The sequence below is a fragment of the Uloborus diversus genome, chromosome 3 (genome assembly GCF_026930045.1).
Source record: "Uloborus diversus isolate 005 chromosome 3, Udiv.v.3.1, whole genome shotgun sequence".
In the NCBI taxonomy this organism is placed as follows: domain Eukaryota; kingdom Metazoa; phylum Arthropoda; class Arachnida; order Araneae; family Uloboridae; genus Uloborus; species Uloborus diversus.
In genome coordinates, this window is record NC_072733.1 from 76341724 (window position 1) to 76364108 (window position 22385).

Here is a 22385-nt window from a genome sequence, read left to right on the forward strand (position 1 = left end):
TCTTCTTTAAAACTTTCAAACTGCGAAAGTTTTCATTTTTTAATTTTACAAGACTGCTATGAACACTTTTCCAAAAACTGGGGAGAGAGGGGAGTTATACCCCTTAAAAAAGAAAAAATGCCTAAATGCAGAGTTGAATTTTTTTCTTTTCTTCTTTCTCTTAATTTTATCCCTTATATATTGTTTTCAATTACGAATTTTTTTTTCGTGACATGCTTAAACAAAGGAATGAAAATAAATTGACATAATTAAAAAAAATTTTTTTTTGAAAATTTCGGAAGGGGCTGTAGCTCCATCATTCCTCCCTTTGAGTTCGCTACTCTTGATTTTAGCACTGGTTTACATATTTTATTTTATTAAATTTTCAATACAAAAATGCCTATTTTTTAGAACTAATTCATACAATCATTAAAACAACCGTTTTTATGCAGGAATATTAGCATCAGCACTACGGTAAACATGAGGTATTGGCATGCTATTTTGACATTTGCTTGTTCGATGTTTTGTATTCATTCCATACCGGTCTCTCAAGAAAGTAAGTTACCATTTGTTCTTTTTTCACAGATCTGCGCATCAATATGAAATTTATTTGTGCAAGTAACAACACACAGAATTTGTATTACAGAAGTAATTATTAGGGCCCGGAAGTGGATGACCTAAAAAAACCCTAATAATGCTCTAAAAATACACCAATAATGATGCAACAAAGTAGTTCGTATTGCAAAAATGGTGTCAAAATTTTGAAAAATGCACTTATGACATAATGTCAAATTTCCATTGAAAATAATTTAAATATTTGTCTTTTGAATCAGAAGTTAAGATGGAACTGAGTGTTTTTTCTAAGCTTCAACTACTTTGATATGTTTTTCTCTACCAATACGTTGTGTGACAGAAAATGGTTTACTGCTGAAATTCTTGCTCCACACAACCATGAGTTGAATATACATTTTCACCTAAATTTCTTACTGACTGATGCAAAAGCGAGAATTTAGTGGTTAAGCATTCGGGCATTTTACTCAAAATAAAGCTCTCAAAGGCACTTCAAGAAAATAATAATGCTTTTCAGTATTCATAAAGACACACAATCAAAAGTCAAAATTCTAATTCAAGGAAAATGATTGCACCCAGTACCCCTGATCTGTCTAAAGCCCTAGATCGGCCCTACGAATCAGGACTTTCAATATGCTAGCTTTTTTATTCTCTTTCTTTTGTGAAGGTGTGTATTTTTTTCATTCCTCGTATAGTATATTTCCCTTTTTAAAACGAATAATGAAGACTATCTACTTCCTCTGATAAGACGGCACATTTACTTAGAAGATTTTACTATGCTTGAAAATTAACACTGAAGACATTTTGGTTGAGAATTCTTAACTTTATTAAATAAATCAAACTTCATTTTGATCAAAAATTTAAAGAAAATAGCTAAAAGATAGAAAAATGCCCTGAAATATGAAAAAAATGCCTAAAAACGTTAAAAATACCGTAAGAATCAAATATTTTACTACGAGAAAAACTCCAGAAAATACAAAAAAAAAAAAAAAAAAAAAAAATTGTCATCTACTTTCGAGCCCTGGTAATCGTATTTAAAATGCTTATCGTTTTTGTAGATAAAGCTCAAGCATTTACTGGATACATTCTATCATTTTTGATTTAATTTGCAAAGGGATTTTAGTTCAAATTTTAATTTTTCTCCAGAAGTTGCTCATTAAAAAATATCTGTCAAGTCTTTTCTCTAAATTCTAAGTGTAACTAAATCTTTATATTATATTAAATAACTATTTTGACTTTGATTTCAACAAAAATATCTGAAATGTTCAATATCATATCAGTTTGAAATCCTTCAAAATCTTTCCGAAAGAAACGAGCACGAGCAAACATTTTCTAAAATAAAAAATTATTGAATAAAAACAAAAAACCCGACTGCGTAAAAACCAAAAAAACTAAAAAGAAAAATGTATAAGCCCAGTAGTTTAGAATGTTATTAAGTACTACTGAATAACTACACCGTTGAAATAGATTTATAACCGTATATACAGATAAGACATCATAAACTCAAAAAAGCAGTATAGAAGGATCAACAGTCGAGGCCCATTCCTTTCTGATTCAAAGAAACCCGTAAAATTTGAATGCGCCCCGACTGTTGATCCTTCTATACTGCTTTTTTGAGTTTATGATTTGTCTTATCTGTATACGGTAGTACTTAATAACATTCTAAACTACTGGACTTATACATTTTTCTTTTTAGTTTTTTTGGTTTTTACGCAGTCGGGTTTTTTGTTTTTATTTAATAATTTTTTATTTGACACTTTTTAGTTAATTTTCATTGACTTAGTTATTACAATTATGATACGGTACATTTCGCAATCTTGTCATTTCATTGAGAGAATCTGTATAGTGAGGTCTATTAAGTAACTTGCGGTGGTTTAAACTACTGATAATTAGTCCCTCTAGGGACCTAACTTCGCTTAAAGCTACATGTGCTTGGCCTTCGGCAAAAATGCGCGAACTTAAGTCAATCACAGCACATGTATATAAACAGCCCGTATAACTAACTCATGATGACGCGAAATCGGAAACGTACCCCCCCCCCCCCCCCCCGTCAGTCAAATCTTTCTCGCAAAACTAAAAAAGCCTATCGAAAAAGTACACGTCGCGAAACTCAGTCCCTTGAATCAAGGCAAAAACAAATGCAACATGTTAGAGATGAAAATCGAATTAGTAGACTTTCTTTCTTTTGGTGCTTATTGCACGGGTTTATTTTGATGAGGACTACAATCTGTGTGTCTTGCCTTCGTTACGCATAATATACTTTTTATTACAGTACAGAATACAAATAAAGAACACATGAAAGAAATCACATCAGAAAGAGGGGGAAGTACATCCGGAGCGAGGGTGTCTTGACCCACAGCCTCAAGTGGGAGAAGCAATCGCTTAGACCACTCGGCCACTAAGATCCCAATTAGTAGACTTAGTAAACAAAATTTCAGGCAACGAAAACTACATGCATTTGTCGCACGCAGGTAGCGTGCGACAAAGTGTGTAACATCAAACGTGCGCCGATCCCGAACTGCCATATTTTGTCAACTGGTTGTTGATATGGTGAATTTTGGTTACTGTCATGTGTTTAGTGACACTCCCAAGGTTAAGACAAATCGATTGATGTAAGAATTACCAAAATTGACCAAGGCGTTTAGCCCCTAGAACGCCACATAGAAACGGACATACATACATAGACTGATAAACACATTACCCTCCTTTGCGTCGCGCACGCGCAGTCGGGTAAAAACTTCATTCGTTTTGCTTTTGTATCAGCATTAAATTTTATTTGACGTTTTTCCTTGTCAAGAAAAATACCTATCCTTTTCTGCTGTCCTCCTAAAATGAAATCTAAGTCGTTCCCCCATTAAAGTCATGAACAAGGTCATTTTGCTTCTTTGGCATTTAAAGCACTTTCGTTAGTTCTTCTTTAGCGATTCTAACTTTTTAAGATACTTTTGGGAAGACTTTTGAAGATTTTTTTTACCTACTTTGATCGTGACAAGATTTCAAAACATTCCACTGGTGTTCAAATTCGAACTAAGTGATTGAAACAGTTTAAATGTACTTTTGTTGAGAGGACAGATAAAATAAAAATAGTATATAAAGCTTGTGTAGGTATAAGCATAAATAATAATAATTAAAAAAATCAACTATCAGGTACAGTTATAAGCATAAATAAAACCAATGAAAAAAATCAACTGTCAATTAACGATTCAGTATAATTAAATACAAGTATAATGGTGACAGAGCTTTTGTATAAAATAACGTGTAAAAAAAAAAAACTTTCTAAGTTAAAGACGCATTTTATGTTCCGAAGTTATACTACTCAAAACACTTTTTTTTACAGTTCCTTCTGTTAAAAGCTCTAATTTTACCCCATAGGAAAATAACTGCTGGACATTATTTAGCAGTAGTACAAATGAAAATAAAAGGGTTTTATCTAACATATTATGTAATTTTACAGCAAACAACACTACTAGGTGCTGTTCAGTGTCTTCTAGCAGCGCATTTGCTACGAGTTTTTCAGGGCTTAAAACTACATTAGAAACTTCAACAAAGCCTCAATTAGTCAATTTGGACCCAAAAAGAAGAGGAACGGAAACTGGATTAAAACACCCTCAAGTTACTCCAAAACCTGTGCCTGCGACACCACGAATGTTTGGAGCAAGTCATTTTCCACCAGGTAATAATCAATTAGTTCCTAACTTCAGAAGCGTCCATTGAAGAAAGAGAAGGGAGGAAGAGATTGAGGGATGAGACTCGAGAAAGAATTACTTTAGTATTTATAAAATAAGTCCTAGTGGAATATGAAAGTTCATATGTTTGATGACCTTTGTAAAATTTACCTCTTACAAAGGGAAGGCAAAAGTTTAGACTTTCATTTGGGGGCTGAGACTCCGTGAAATAGCATAGCAGTACTCTTTTAGGATGGTCTAACTTCAACATTATAGCGCAAAATGGCCAGTTAATTCGAGGAAGAAAAAGCCTTCAAATTTTCAAACTCAGCTTAAATGCAGAGTAGATTCCTACGCCAGTGGAGGGGTACTTTAGCGGAGTGCCGTAAATTACCGTAATACTATGCCTAACGAATTGAATTTCATTTTAGAATGTAGTTCTTCTTTGACAACTGTTGTCAAGCAAATCAATTCAAGGAAGCAAAACTCAGAATGTATATCTTTGTTGGGCTTGAAAAATTTTGCATGTATGTATCCTGCTTTACAAAAAAAAAAAAAAAAAAGAAAACGAAAGAAAATGGTGTAAATAAAATGGGAGCAGGAACGAATTATGATTGTTCCTCAAAAGTAGGAAATAGCTGTGCTTATGAACATAAGAAACATTGAACTCGGCTACGTGATGCAGAGGAATACATATCCATCTACGAGTTACTAAAAATAATTAAGAATAGCTGTGCCTCACCGTACGTCGTTGCTCATTGCACGGAGATTCGCACTAGCATGACAAACTTGCAGTTGGTACATGGTGGCACAAAGTGGATATGGAATCATATAGCATCTGGGGTCAGAAATACATTTTTCATGCGAGCGACACAAATTCAACAGCATAAAAATTTTTGCTTCATATATCGAAAGCTTTTAAACATTCTTCCTTTTAAACACTACGAAGTTCTTGAAATCCAACTGTTTTAATACATTCTGTAAAGAGAAATCCTTGAGCTGACTGGCGCCTGGCGCCTTAACCCTAAAGACGCAAAATACCCACACTTTTTGATTTACGGAAATTTTGGGGAATAAACTTGGAACTGTGGGGAACATTGGAGATTTAGGAAGTGAAGAAACTCTGTTTTTCTAAGATTTTTCAGATGATACTATTGGTAAGAAATCTGTGTTCTCAGAACAAAACAAGGTATTCAAAAAATTGAAATCGAATCGAAGCGAAAAATATGTTGGGCAGTTTTTTTTTTTGAAAAATATTTAAATTTTTGGTTAATATCTAAAAATAACCATGTAAGCAACGTTTGCTAATTTGACGAGTATTATAAATCATGTGACTTATCTCAGTGCTTTTATAAAAGAGTACTAACTATACAAATAAATCTTTTAACCGTTTAATTACAGATTAATAGCTTTCATAAAAGTATTCAACATTGAAATTAATTAGCCAAATATTTAATTGAGAACCAATAAAAAATAGTCCGTTAAGGGTATCTAAATAGTCTAATTGGTAAATTTTTTTAGGGAAAAGTTACGTTTTTTGCATTTACAACAGTAAAAAGCATTAAAATTTTTAAATCATGTAGGAAAAAGGTTAAAATATAAACGGTAGAATCCATCTCAATTCAACAAGGGGCATAATATAATGGTCTCCGATTTTTTTTTTGAATTTGACATATGTTAAAATTCATAAAAAAATAAGAAATACGTTTTTTTTGTTTTGCCCCCCCCCCCCCCCAAAAAAAAAAAAAAATCCTGGGCCGAGATACAGGCCGCCGAGAAAGATGGCGCTCCTGTCATAATTTCTCACTTAGGATTTTCGTTGAAATCTTAAAACTACATTATCTCAGGAACGGTAGAACATATTTTGTTGCGGTTTGCTTTATTCAAAAGGATATTTTTCTTGTTTAAAAAAATATGCAACATTTTGAAATATGTTCTTTGGGTTTTTTCCACAGTCTTTTGAAGAAAAGTTTAAATTAGTTTTTTTGATTTTTCTCAAAAACGCCAATTTTAAATTTTTTAAATTTTTTTACAGTTTATTAGTACCACTTAGCAATACGTTCCCTGAAAAGGAGAGCATCCACTTTTTTGTTTAAGAAATTTTAGAGGCATTTGAAAAAATGGGGGTTATTAAGGAACTCTTTACGTAATGGCAGACCTGAAAATTTCAAAAAAAAAAAAAAAAATCGCAACAAGTGGCCAGAAAACACTTTTAATTAAGTTATATAGCGAAATTTTCATTTTGAGTCTCCACTTTATCCAGGAGTTTTATTTTTTAACCGACTTCAAAAAGGAGGCGGTTATCAATTCATACCGTATGTATGTTTTTTTTTGTTTGTCCACTCATAGCGTCTCACCTAGTGAACCGATTTTGATGATTCTTTTTTTAATGGATAGGGGATGACTCAACTTAGGTCCCATTACTTTGTTTGACCATATTTGTTCTTTAGAAAAAAAATATGGGCAAAAAACAGTCAATTTTATGCAATTTCCCTATTAAATGATATTGTAGCGAAGTTCGCACTTTTCATCCGTGGATAACGGTGGCTCAGTGGTAGAATTCTCGCCTCCCACACGAGCGACCCGGGTTCAAATCCCGACTAGGACAAAGTGAATTTTACTAAAATTTCGTTTCTACTGTTTCCCGTATTTTCTCGAATCTTCTATTAATTTCTGTATCTTTCCAAGTCTGGAAAGTTCCAGCACTTTCTCAAGTTGTATATAAGGAGATGTAACGTTCATTCGTGGTTCTGAATAAAGATCTCGAGTTGAGACTAACGAGTATTTGCTTCATTCGGCTTCCACATTGTCTTCGCTATCTTCATCTACGCGACAATATGAAACTCATTGTTATAAAAGTTTGGTGCCATATAACAGTAACATTAATAGTAATTGTAATGATAATTTTGAATGAAGGCTTCTCTGAAGCAAGCATCAAATTTCTTCGAGGGATATTTCGATCATAGGGAATCTGGCGTTGTCGTCTCATTTTTTAGCGTAAATAATTTTATTTTAGTAATCCTGTTGATTTATAGTAACCTTATGTGAATTATCAAAATCTTCCTTTCTTCAGCAATATTGCTCCATAGTAGGGGTAAACCTAACCTGGAAGCGAGGTGATGCAGTGATTAGGATCTGCTTAGCCTTCACAATGCTACCATTAGGTTTGACTCAACTACTCTGTAGTATTTTTATCGTTATCATCTATGCCGATAACAGATGATCGGGGCTAAGTAATAAAATACAGGATTGCATCATGAGCAACTTAGATGCTGTGGAATGTAAATTAGTTAGGAAAAACGTAATACTTAAATGGTTATAGTTAAATTAACTACGCATGATTTCCAGAGAGGAACAAAGATAAGTTTTTAGTGCCAATCGCTTAAAGTTTAACGCGTGTCAATAGTTTTTTTTTTTTTTTTTAGTATGGAGCATTTTTAAGAAAAAAATGTGAAGTTTCGTGATGGTAACTTCTTATTATTTCTGAAATACTTACATTTACACTAAAAAGAATGAAATAAAAAAATTTTGAAAAAAAAAATAGAACCGACTTCAAAATTGCTCTAAAAAGTGAAAAATAATTTTATTCTTTAAACACCATCGATAATGCTTTTAAACATAATTTTTGAAGTTGGCGCAAAAACGATAGATAAAATCATTCACAGCCATAACTCAAATACAACTATAAATTTAACCAGGACCAGTTTCTTCACTATCACATACACTATGCATTGATGACAGCATATTTGAATAGCGATATAAATGTTTCGTTCGTAATTTTGGATGCTTTTCTGAAAAAAAAATATGAACGAAGCATGGTTACACTGGATTTTACGTTTTGTTTTTGCGCCAACTTCAAAAATTATGTTTAAAAGCATTATCGATGGTGTTTAAAGAATAAAATTATTTTTCACTTTTTAGAGCAATTTTGAAGTCGGTTCTATTTTTTTTTCAAAATTTTTTTTTAATGAAAACAAGAACGCAGTTTCCAGCCGATTGGCTGCATTTCCCCTCGCAAACCTTTCAGCGTAGCGCCAAAAGAATCGTTAAGCGCAATGCCATCTTGTCCTCACTGAATTCAATACCCTGAATAAAATGGCGACTCAAAATGAAAATTTCGCTAAATAACTTAATCAAAAGGTTTTTCTGGACACTTGTTGCAAAATTATTTTTTGAATTTTCAGGTCTGCCATTACGCAAAGCGTTCCTTAAAAAAACCTCCATTTTTTCAAATGCCTCTAAAATCTCTTAAACGAAAAAGTGGAAGCTCTCCTTTTCAGGGAGCGTAATGCTCAGAGGGACTAATAAACTGTAAAAAAAAGAAAAAATTTTGAAATTGGCTTTTTTGAGAAAAATAAAGAAAAAAAGAAATATTTCAATTTTTTTTTCTAAAGATTGTGGAGAAAAAAAAACTAAAGCACATATTTCAAAATGTTGCATATTTTTTTAAACAAGAAAAAATATCCTTTTAAATAAAACAAACCACAACAAAATATGTTCTACCATGCCTGAGATAACGTAGTTTTAAGATTTTGACGAAAATCCGAGGTGAGAAATCATGACAGGACCGCCATCTTTGGCGATCTGTGTCTCGGCCCAGGAATTTTTTTGGGCCAAAAAAAAAAGTATTTCTTGATGTTTTATGAATTTTAATTAATGTTAAATTCAAAAAAATCGGAGACCGTCATGTTACGCCCCTTGTTGAATTGAGGTGAATTCTACCCCAAAGTTTTCCTTTCTTTAAATTACTTGAAAATTCCAGTTAATTTTAAAAAGTTCCTTTCCAAAATTCCGTTTTTTTCCCCTGGAATAAACCCGTTTTTTTTCCCATCCTATTTATGTAAAACAACTTATAAAACATAAAAAAATCATTTCCTATCTTACATTAATGTATGATTCCGAATCTCCTTTGTGTTCCCTACAACTCTCACACATTTGTCGCACTTGTATAGTGAATGAAAATGTAGAAAATCATTTAAGTTTTCCACCAAGTCTTATAAATTGTCTTTATTTTACGTAGTCGGTTTTGCAGGCGTAGTGACGATAGATTATAAGTTTAAGAAAGTCTATCTAAGAAGAAACATCCATAAAATAAATTTTAAGTAAATAAATGTGACAAAAAGTACTGAAAATAAACTCAGTAGGATCAGTTGGGGCAAAAGAAAACGAGAAATAAATAGAAGCATACTCGATTACCACACTTTTAGTAATTTTGGAAACTGAAGTGTTGGTGATTGTTTACTTGGTAACATATAGAAAAGATTCTGGGAATTCCTTGTGTTTTCAAGCAATTGTGTAGCTGTCATCATTGTTCGAAGATGACATTGAAAGAGGTTAATTTTTAAGGTTTAGTAATTTTAAATGGTTCTCTCCAGCAGGTCTACAAATGCGAAGTCACTTGTTTCAACTAGCTTTACTTGTCGTGTGGAAGGTCAATAAAATCATTTATTTATGAATTTCGCCTTCCCATCTATTTTTGATGTGCAATTCAGGTGATTCCATTTTTAAATGAGTTCAGATTACATTTATAGGATTCAGCATGTCGCATGTGACCGACGGGGCGCAGATTAAGTAGTGTAGAGCTTCTAATCTGATTGCATATAGTGCGATTATATACCTAAATTACCTTCACGGAAAAATAAATATGGAGTTTCTAGCCACACCATAGTCTCGGGGTAAAAGGAAATATGATTTCGTTCACTAGCAAACGGTCATAAAGATACATTTTTCGTACCCAGTGACTCTCAAAGAGTGTAGTCTTGGGCAGGGGCGGCATTTCAGCATTTCATTTGGAGGATCGAGTTTCTTAAATATGAATTACCTCAGTATGGAATAAAACACATATTGGCTAACAGCAAGTAATCATGATATGGGTTTAGAATTAATAAAATTACTGTTCAAAAACAAATAAAATTTTTGTGAGAAAATTTGTAATTCATTTTGTAATATATTATCATAAAAAGTATCTCGATACTACAGTTTTCATCTTTTAATAAAGTTTTAATGTTTGATTTTTAAAATACAGAAGAACAGGAAGCTTGTTACTAATCCAGCAATGCTCAGTGTCATGCACTTGTTTTTCAGTAAGTCCCCCCCCCCCCCCCCCGCTCCATTGTGCTTCGAAAATAAGTCTCTAACCTCCTGAGACGCGAAAACGGTTTTTCTCTAATAGCTGAACTGATTGGAATAGTTGAATTTGAAGTAACAAAGTTATGTATGAAAACACACCTTTCACATTTTGCTCTTCAAAATCACCCAGGTAACTTTAAAAATTGTGATGATCTTTACTTTTCACCATTGAATAGTCTAGTCTCTAAACAATTCTTCTTGCCTCGTGCTCTAAATTTTACTCATAATTGAAACATTTTATTTTTTGTTTTCATCACCAATCCTGATAATATAGAACCAACAATACAGAAATATAGAGACAACAATACAGTAAAATATTTATCATCAAAGCTTATGTTGATTTCATTAGAAACTGAATCAATTATTTTTTACAATATGTTAAATCAATGTTTGACTTTACATCATCATGTACATTTTGGTCACATCTTCTAAATTCATTTGAATATTCTTTGCGCATATTAAAAATTTTCTTGGAGTAAGAGTTTTTTTTTTTTTTTTGAAAAGATGGACGCTTGGTTGAAAAAAATCTTAATTTATTCATAGTTTCAATTGTAGTTTGAAATGAAGCTTGAACAGTTCAAAAACTAAGGTTAGCTGATTGAAGAGAAAGCATTGTTCAAAAACTTTCCACAATACAAACAAAGCGAATAAAAATTCAAACGAAGACATGCTAAGGGACATTAACTTTTTTACTATTGAAAGAGTCGTTTTCCGAAATCACTGCTTTGAACTTATTGAGAAGGGTTTTTATGGTTTAAAAGACCCATCTATGTATTGTCTCTTGAAGATCCTCTTGTGGCACTCCGAGATTGCATAGTTAAAGAGCCTCAAGAAAAGATATTTGTTGATGTGAAATTATTTTTTTTTAAAAAATAGTATGTATTTTTAAGAAATACCTATGAAAGCATAATATGCATTGAGTAGCTGAAATGTGTGTTCTAGCAGAAGAAAGTGATGAACACTCATTAAATAAACACACCTAAAATATGAGCGTAACAATGAATGTAAAATACCAAGGCATTTTTTTTTTGTGAAAATCATGCAGCCATATACCACTGCACGGGCCTCTCATAACCATCGCAGAGGGGTATTTGAGCCAAAAAGCTGGCCAAAAGTCAAAATGTCAACTTCACCGATTGGTGTCGGCCTTAAGTCTCAAAATAAGTGGATAAACATGCCATTATGTGGAAGTGTTCTTTTTTCATTGAAACTGTCCATAAAAATTTGCCAGCAGTCGGAACTTAGCACTTTGATGATTCGTTTGTCTTTGTTTACGACATTCGAGATTTTCAATAAACCTGCAACGTCTTATTTTTCGCGTTAAAATTATGTTAGAAGAAAAAAATATTATGGTTTGACTTAGGGTTGGTTTGTAGTTTATTATTTATCAATTTTTACTTTTTAAGACTGTTAGTATTTATTTTTAATGCAATTCTTGAAGCCTCACAAAAATGTAATCCATTTTTTTGAAATGTTTTATGTAAATGAATTGTTTTAAACATTTTGTACTCATTTGTACTACTTCTAAAATATACCCCCTGTTACTTTAGAATGTCTACTCTGATAGTCTGTAGCAAAAGTTCGCCCGAAAAAATAATAAAGCTATAAATAGAGTGCATTATTATTTTCATAATTTTGAGCTTTTTCCTTTACTTTTAGGTTCTACGACTTCAGTCTTGTATACGACTCATAAGCAGCTACAAAATATAATAAAAGACAATACACAAAGGCTGTTTGATGCAAAGTTCAAGAAAATAGAAATGAAACTAGCTGAAATTATATATTTCTCTTTAAAGAAAATATCGAATTTGAAAAATATTACCCCGTTTTATTTCTGGGTCTGACTTTGAAAGTTAGTAGCATCAAATTGTCTTCCTATGGTCTAATTTATAATATCCTGTAGTTGTTTTCAATTTATGCACCTGACCGAAACTTGTAAACCCAAAAATAACCGAAAAAATGAAAATTTATGAAATTAATAGTCTGTTCAATTTATAGTTTTACTATGTTTTTGTGCAAACTCGAGCAAACTTTTGCTGCAGATTGTCAAAATGGACAGTATTATAGGAAAACTTGGAAGTAGTACGAATGAGAACAGAATATTTAAAAACATTTACTTACAAAAAAGAAAAAAGAGAGGGATGTGTCTTTGTGAGGTTTGAAGAAAGGTATTAAAAGAAATAATACAAATATATACATATAAATTGATGAATAATGGTGTACAAACCTTGCTTGAGCCCGTCCATAGTAAATGTTTCTTCTAATATAACTTTTAACGCGAAAAATAAGACAATGACGGTTTGTCGAAAACTTTAATGGTCCCAAATAAGAACAACCGAATCATGAAAGTTCCGACTTTAGAGTTCCGACTGCTGGTAATTTTTTATGGTTAGTTTCAATGAAAAAAGAACGCTTTAACATACTGTCATGTTTATTTACCTGTTTTGATACCCAGGACCGACAATAACCAGTAAAGTTGACAATTTCGAGTTTTGGCCAGCTTTTTGTCTCAAATACCCGTCTGTGCATCGTTACACAGAGCACACAAGAATGAAATATTTAGCCTATATGAGAAAATTACGTCTTTAGTTAAAACTAAAGATCATTCTTCATCAGTTTTTTCTGTTCTGAAAAATCCGGTAAATGCCTTGATGAATTTCTAATTTATCATTCGAAAAACGGAAAACACTTGCTCATGTCTAGAAATGTGTCGAGTTTCATCAACCATTACGGAGAACCAACAAGATTCTTTTTTTCATGAATTGATTTGCGATTTATGTAAGTTGAATTTGCTCATTTTTAATCTTTCGTCTCAAAAAATTTGAGGGGGCCCCCTCTTGACCAGGGGCAGCAAATAGGAGGTATTTGCCGCCCCTGGTCTTGGGCACAATGCACAAAGTTTTATTTCTCAATTCATCCAAATGATAGGGAATGATCTAAATTTGAAACATTGAAATTCTGCTTCAATGACCGAGATGACTTGACTTTGAAAACATTTCTCACTAGATTGCGGACGTTCCAGCGTGACTTTTACAAGAATTGTTGGTGGACAAGAAGCAACACTAGGAGCCTGGCCGTGGATGGTAAGATAAGTATTCACTAGTATATGTTTTAGGTATGCAGTACTATTTTAATGAGGGATAACATTGCATGAATCACAACTATGACGCTACATAATCGTTGCTGCACATAACTTTAATGATTAGTGACTATGAGGTGATTCAGGATAGAATACTGCCGTGGGCAGATAAAGGACATACAAAATTTTTATTCTTGTCATCTCTTGTACTTTAGCTTTATTGTACAAGCTTGCTTATTTGGTTTCCGCTGGAAAAAAAGAGCGAAAAAAGTGTCTAATTTCAACATTTTCCTATTGTAATTATCCATTATCTTTTTGGGGGAGGGGAATATCTGCTATGATTTTTTAGCATTATAGTTTCAATAATGAATTATGTCGAATTTAATATATTTTTATTCCATTTAAACGAAAAATTTTCAATTCAATGTCATCCGCAAGCACTGTTTCATAGTAATAATTCTCACAGTCTACAAAATCTATCTACATAACCTTTTGATGGTTCCAGCTCTACTTTTAGTACTATTTTATATACTATACACTGTTAAAACCAGAGGTGCCTAATGGGTGCAGTTTTTCACCCTGGGGTGAAAAAACGATACAGGGTGAAATGGAGGCTACAAAATGTGTTAAAGATGTCTTTTAGCACCTCACAGTGTGAACAAGGCTAATAAAGGTGCCAAAAGACCACGGAATACCTGCGTGACTCGTTTGCGTATGCGTTCTGACATCGTTCAACCACTTTGATGGCGGCCGAAGGAAGTTGCTTCCTAAGATGCACTTTTGCATTGAATAAAATACAAACATAACCTCCACCATAAACAACTTGCTCGATCGGATGCATTGCAAAGGGAAATCTTGCGTGTTGCAGTGGATACTCGCACATGCAGGCATCGAGGGGAATGAGAGTGTGGACGCTCTGGCAAAAGAGGCACGTTGGTCTTGACCAACCTCTCTCCACCATCACACTTGCAGATGGGTCATTCCATACGAAATGAGCAAAATTCGCAAAAAAGTGGTGGCCGCATGGTAAGAGATTGTTATGAAATTTGGTATACAGGTTCCTTTTATGCCTATATAAAAATATCTAAAATATTTTTGCTTAAAATTTTTTATTTGAATAGTTACATGCGATTGAAAATTGGTCAAATTGAACAGCATTCTCATAAATGCTAAATGTTGGATTTTTGAAGGCTTGTATCTTATTAACTATTTAATGAAAACATAAAAGTTATATGTTATTGCAATCTATGGAGTAGGGTAATTAATCTGATGTCAGCAAAATTTTCAAAGTTAACTTGTAACCGAGTTTCAAAAACTGAAAATATTTCAATTTTCTTATAATTAAGCATTTTATTTTTTAATCTCAATCTTTAAGGAATGCATTAGCTTTGATGAAATTAATACCCAATAATGTGCTGAAGTATCATAAAAGAAATACCTTACTTTTGAAGTTGTATTTTAACTCCTTTGTCTTAAAAATCAGTTTTAAACTTAGTGCCATTTTGTAAAATGATGATTTTCCCCTTCACATACACACAAAAATTCAAATGAGGGAAAATTCAGACAGCTTCAAAATTTTACAAGAATATAGAGCTGTGTTTCTACTATTTGCTTGAAGAAACTCGAAATTGGTTTTTGATTTCCAAACGTAAAATAAAATTCAGAAAAATAGCATTTTCTTTGTGTTTTATGGGTCAATCCATACAGGGTCGATGGATTTGTGCGCTCAACCATTATTAATTTTTTTGAAATTCATATCCCTAAAAGCTGGATATGAAAAATGTTTAAAACCACTTTTATTTTTCCTCTCAACTGGACCTTTGATTTTTTAGAGGTCATCAAAAGTGATTTGTCATAGTCAAAAATGGTACTTTTAGATCTTTGCATTTTGGCCAAAATCTATTTGACAAATACATTTATGACAATTACTTTAAAGCTTTGATGTTAAAGTGCATAAATTGATAGTCTTACATGCTGAGTTACGTAGCTGTAAGTTAATAATTAAAATAACGGCAACAGGTTAAAGTTCAGGGTCTAATGTAAAAATTTTACTCATTTCAAAGGTAGATAACTCGCGTAGGGGACGGAAACACAAAATGAAATACGGCAAAAACTAATCACTGGAACCATGCTAAAAAGAATATGTAACTGTTGCTGTGTGTTTGTGCACCCTTTATAGATTACAGCCCCTCAAAAATCGGAAAAATGACAAAATGAATTTTTAGACCCCTGTATACCAAAAGGAGATGGAATTCAAAATAAAATTTCGTCGCCAATTGAATATTAAATTCAAATACTATGTATGTTATACATATTGTTTTTTGTATTTGGTTTGTAAAAAAGATACAGGTCTTTGAAATTGAGCAATTTTGCTAGTCAATTCACACACTAAAACAGAAATAAAAAGTGGAAACTTCATTGCACCTTCTTAAATTACGTATATTGTGCCCTATATAATACATTATACTGAAAAAACATATTGTAATTTTCAAAATAATTATTTTAATTTTATAACTTAGAACTATTTGAACATGAATGAATAGTTTATACTGTATGGAACCTGTATGGATTGACTCTTATGTGAAATTACGAGAATTCAAAACACTAGATAAACGATTCAATGATGCAAAAGCAAGTATATCTAACATTTATTTCGATTTTAAAAAAATGTACATTTTAGCAAATACTTCATAAACATGCTTTTGATAAAATGAAACACGAAAGAAATGGTTAGTTTTGCCAAACTTACAGTTAAAAGAACTAACTAATGAAATTTGGCCTAAGTTCAAATTACTCTAGTAACAAAAATACGCTGATACCAATGATTAAAATTTAGTAGCATCTAAAAGACACTTCAATATATTACATAAAAGAACTTGAGTAAATTTAGAGCATTCCCTCATCTTCAAAAAACAATCTGAAATAGAGGAAAAAATTAAATTTTCGATTTTTTAAAGTAGGATTTCGTCATCAAGAAATTCATAAACAATAACTAAATTAGATCAGATAGTTAGTTATAGATAATTTTTTAATCTGAATCATTTTTACTCTTATATTTTCATTAAAAGAGCTAGAAGAGTGATTCGAAATCTGAAGTAAATTGGCAAAATTTCAATATTTGTTAATATCTCAAATTAAAAAAAAGATCCGAATAAGTTTTACTTTGCTTTTTCCCAATAGAGATTTGTTTATAGAATGCGGAAATATTTATTTTTTAAGGGTACGTTTATAACTTATGGAGTTATTGAGTCACAAACTGGCAGCAATGAACTCCGAAAATTTAGGCTTAGCGTAAGCATCAACTTCTAATGTCAATAACAAAGCAACAAACAGTTTTTAAACTTCCATACTTTGCATTTCCTCATAGATATGCATGGTTTACCTAAATAAAAATTTTCATTGTAATCTGTGACATGTCAGCCACAGCTGATTTGCTCATTTCGCATGGAATGACCCAGATGCGAAAAATGTGGCCGGATGCAGACTTCTAAATTAGCCCTTAAAGAAACCTTTGATAACCGACTTCGACTTCCCTAGAGACATCACGACCACACTTGCCCGATTCAGAACAGAGCATTACAAGGGAATAAAACTACTTCTTGACGGGACAAGCATTTATCCTTACTGCAAGAACTGCCCAGAGACCCAACTCACACCAAGACACATCTTTGAATGCTCAAGCATTACTGCAGCGATCTTGAAACTCGGCTTGCTACCAAACAGAGATCTGCTGCAGGAGACCCTCTACAGCAGAGATGGGCAGATTCGTATTCGTAAATCCGAATCCGAATTTGATTCACAGTACCTTAACGTGTCAATCCGAATACGGATACATTCGTATTCACAAGTGTGAATTACAAACAAGTGTGAATCCGAATACGAAATTCGGATTCATACCTATGAATCCGAATCCCATTCTATTCAGTTTCAGACCTATGAATCCAAATCATTTCTGATTCACATCTGTGAATGCGAATCCATTTGGATTAACCCTTGGATTCACTGAAAAATTCAATTCAAAAGCTCAATATAAATAAATAAATGTCTGTCTGTACCTCGCTACAGGTCGAGTTTTGGGTGCTAGTGAATTTCTGAAGAAAAATGACGATATTGTTATGGGTCCAAAAATTTTAAAAGTGGAATTCTACCAAAGTAAATTGAAACTTTGATTTGTTTAGATAATTTTACCACACATATGTATGTAAAAGTTAAAAACGAACAGTAACACAATCATAGGTTTAAAAAACATTTAATGACCGTTCTAAAAAAATGGTAAAAAGACCCGCGGATAGTTCGAATTGCGGACCGCCGATAATCGGGAGTATACTGTATTTGTCATTAAATTGCTAATTAAATGGAATTCATTATAGAGCATCCTAATTATTGATAACTGTTAATAATTATTTGTTATTGTAAAATACCAATATACTCCTATTTGTGATTCTGAGTATTTTTTAAAAATAAATGACCTCAGAATTTATGCATGAGTTACACGATTCATTTATTTTCTTATTAGGAAAAGAATAAGTAATGTGTTTTACCAACAATTGTGTCAATAACTCACATAAATTTACACCGAAAAAGTTTTTAGTTTTTTAGTTAATTATAAATCAGACTTTGTTTTCACTGTGTGTTGACATTAGAATCACACAGAGCTAGAACATTTAGACGCTCTTGACTAGTACTGCCGTGCTAAGCACAAAAGTCGTATCTGCAGCCGGGCTCAAAATAATAAACTGCTTTTCAAAGTTTTACGAACATTTGATTAAAGTTCCACTTTTCCAGGATTTTTTTAAAAATATTTCTCATCCACAAATAATCCCAAAGCATTGTACGTAGGTAAAATAAGTTGCGAACCACGTCGTGAAAATAACTCAGTTTTGATAAAAAGTACAGATATGACTTTTGTGCTTATCACGACAGAGTACTGCTTCTTAAACTGGTCCTTACTCCTTAAATATTGAAATTGTCCTTTAAACTGCCGTCATAAATACTGAGAGAGTATAGCTAGCATGAAAAGCCGAAAATTTGAAACTGACGCAAAAATCGTAATTTTAGGCAATATTTTGTAATGTTGTAGGGAAGGGAGTTTGGGATGCCTTCCCGAAACTTTTTTAACATTGAAGTCACTATTAAACTGTCTGTTGTAATGTTCGGAAGTCAAAAGCTTCATCCGGTATTTTTCTCAAAACTAAAGTTTTTAAAACGCATTTTTAGGTTACTTTTGAAGCCATGAGGTGAGAAGTGCTGAGTAATAATGCTCAGATTAGTATACGAAAGGAAAAAGGAATTTATTTTTATGTTTGAAAAGGCATTACTTTTATCTATTTTTTAAGTTAAAAACTTGAAATGTGTGAAAAGATAACACTCAAGTGTCATGGAACCCCTGAGAGAGCTCCGTGGAACCCTGGTGTTCCACGGAACACAATTTAAGAAACGCTGTGTTACAGAATAAATTAATAGTTTTCTTGTGAGGCTATGTGAATTGAACTTTGATGTATCAGTTTTATGGGTTATTTTTATAAGTTTGAAAATTTCGAAAAAATATGCAATTTTTAAGTATGGACATAACTTTGGTTACCTACCCTAAGCATTAGTTTGAATCCGTTTCACAATTCATCTCGACTATGTAGCTGTGTCTCTTTTGGGCAAATTCATTTGCATCTAACTAATTCAGTTGAACTTATTTATTCATAAATTTGAGAAATTGCAAATATGTTCCACACTTGGAACACTGTTCCAAGTTAAGGCATTAAACCATAAAGAGTGTCTATAAAGAATATTGAGGAAAAAACTGTATAATTGTATTAACAAAAGCGTATGAATAAAATTTTTTATAAATTCAGTGATATTTTGATGAAAATAAATATGTTATACCATAACAAGACAGAACAGTTGTCATTGGTAAAAAATTTTAAACTATTCATGAACAAAAGACGTTTCGTCAAAACAATACACTTGTTGCTTCTACAAATGAAAATGAGTCTCTAAGTATAGATCAGGATAAATCATTTGAAGTGAATTTAACGTTACTATGAAGGAATGAGAAGGAATGTGAAATGATGTGAAATAAGAAACATTAAAAGCTAAAAAATAAGCTGTGCTAATAATTATTTGGGTTTATCAATTGCTTTTATGTTTCCAAGAGGGGAAAGCAGAAATATTAAATTCAAAAGAATTAAAAAGGCAGGTTAGATCTTCAATGTTTTCAGAGGCAAGTGTATATTCTGATCATCGTTAAAAGTTTACAATATCATATAATTTCTATCTAATGATATTTTTTTTTCTTCATTGGGTTGTAAAATAAACTTTTTTAAAATGACAGTCGGTGTCCCAAACTATTATCTTTTGCTGAATACATGAAAGAAAGATCAAAATAAAAAGTGTCCCAAGTTAGGGAGAGAAGTCCCTAACTTGGGACAATGAACATTTTTTTGTTTTATTTTTGAAGGGACAAATCTACACACTTATACATTGTCTTGAAGGAACGTAGTAAGGCACATCCTGAAAATAGAATACTTCGTTCGAATGGAAAATGTATGATTAATATGGTACTAAAGGTAAAAGTTCAAAACTGTCCTAAGTTTGAGCACTTGACTGTACAAAAAATTAGCTGAAATTTTTAGCGTTTATGACCATAAAATCATAATTTTTAACTTTTTATGGACTTCTAAAACCTGGGTCCAGTCGTATTCGACTTGGGGCTCCAAATAGTAGGAAGTTAATTTTCGGGTCAATTACTTAGTTTGACGCCAATAAATATACATCCAAAAACTCGTTAACACCCAAAGCTCGAACTGTAGCGAAGTACAAACAAACATTTATTTATTTATATTGGCCTTTTAAATTGAATTTTTCAGTGAATCCAAGTGTAAATCCAAATGGATTCGTATTCATAGATGTGAATCAGGAATGATTTGGATTCATAAATCTGAATCCGAATAGATTCGGATTCGGATTCATAGGTATGAATCCGAATTTCGAATTCGAATTTACAATTGCAAATGTGAATCTATTCGAATTCACACTTGTGAATACGATTGTATTCGTATTCGGATTGACACGTTAAGGTGCTGTGAATCAAATTCGGATTCGGATTTACGAATACGAATCTGCCCATCTCTGCAATACAGTAGGGTGGAGTGCAAAAAACGAAATTGAGATCTTATTTAAAATTTTCTATTTAAATTCAAACTATTATGTGTTATAACTTCAAATGTAAATGAAGAAGCTGATTTTACACATAAACAGTTTGAAAAAAAAACACACAATTACAAGTCAAGATTTTTCCTCACCAAAGTAAATGAGATAGATACGTTATCTATTGAACTGTAAAAGTATTCACTTCCGGTAATAAGTGATGAGTTAGGTTTAACAAAATTGAGTAGGGTCTGGTGGGGTAAAGTGGTCATAAAATCGTAGGTTTTCAACTTAGGTGGATAATAAATACAATAAATTCTTTAAATACTTCAACTTTTTTTGTTATTATTTTACATTGCATTATTAAAGAACACGTACATTGAATTTCAGGAAAAAAAATATTGATTTAAGTAGTTTTATAACATTTTCATTTCCCTTTGTATTTATGACCACTTTACCCCATGGGGTGGGGGAAAGTGGTCATAGCATGGGGTAAAATGGTCATAGTTAAAAACAGCTACAAAACTGTTACAAATAACCCTATTATTTGTATATTTTGGTTATTTTTATAGTTACAAGTATATGTACGAGTATATGCGGGTATGCACGAGTATATACGTGTCGTTTAAACAAGAGTAAACATGTTCATATATGAATAAATACATGTTTACATCAGATACATGCATACATGTGCCTACTCAAGTATATTCGTGTATACACGAGCGTATAAGCATGTATACGTGATTGCCTACAGGAGTGTATACGTGTCTACACGAGTATATACGAGTCACGTGTATATGCGAGTATATACGCGCAAAACGAACATCATTTGCGTGTTTGACATGTATCTCGAGTATATATGTGCATACCTGAGTTTCTGAGTATATACGTGTATAGTCGACGTATATACGCATATATAAGTGTACATAGATACACTACTGGCCATTAAAATTGCTACACCAAGAAGGAATTGCCAGAATGAAGCTAAATTTTACATACGTGATAATAAAATTGACATTAGAAAGTGATTACAAAATTAAAGCAAATTGATCATTTATGGTTGGAAAAATCTCGAATAAATGGAGGTTTAAGTACCCTGTTAAGCCACCTCTAGCGTGAATGTACGATGTACTTGAAGCGAAACAATCGGGCATTGAGACATAAGTCTCCTACGATATCCTGCGTCATCTCGTACCACAGTTGCTGTAAACGTGCCACTCATTCGATCAAACTCATACGTGTTAGCACTCACGACGGGGCTCCCAGGAACCATTTTTTAACATGACAATGCTCGGTCAAACACAGCAAGGGTGTAAAGGGATTTCCTCTTCCGCATTATCACTTTCTGTGGTCTGCGTGATGCTCTGGTCTGCGATTTGTGACTTGTCACAAATTGAGCATATCTGGGATCACTTGAGACGGTAAATTGGACAGCCTGTAAATTTGATCAAATTAGTGGCGCGTTTACAGCAACTGTGGTACGAGAAGACGTAAGACATCGTACAAAACTGCTGTACCTCAATGCTCGACCGTATCGGTTCTTAAATTCCAACTAGAGGTGGCGCAACAGGGTACTTAAACCTCCATTGATGTGAGATTTTTCCTGTAATAAATGATCATTTTGCTTTCATTTTGTAATCCTTTTCTAGTGTCAATGTTGCCATCACGTGTGCAAAATTTTGTTTCATTCAGATTATTCCTTCTTGGTGTAGCAATTTTAACAGCCAGTAGTGTACTTACATACATATACGGGTATACACGAGTTAATTCGTGGATATATCCAGTGCGTGTTTGGTACGTGCCTACTCACGTATATATATATA

At 32.6% G+C, this 22385-nt stretch overlaps 1 protein-coding gene across 1 annotated transcript in view; it reads left to right on the forward strand.

Moving 5' to 3' along the window:
* Positions 1-459: 459 nt before the first annotated feature.
* Positions 460-22385, forward strand: part of LOC129218808 (proclotting enzyme-like) — a 49046-nt gene continuing 27120 nt past the window's right edge. Inside the window, exons 1-2 of the mRNA XM_054853129.1 lie at positions 460-535; positions 13350-13426. Of these exons, the coding sequence (XP_054709104.1) occupies positions 460-535; positions 13350-13426 (153 nt within the window). The remainder of the gene's footprint in view (positions 536-13349; positions 13427-22385) is intronic.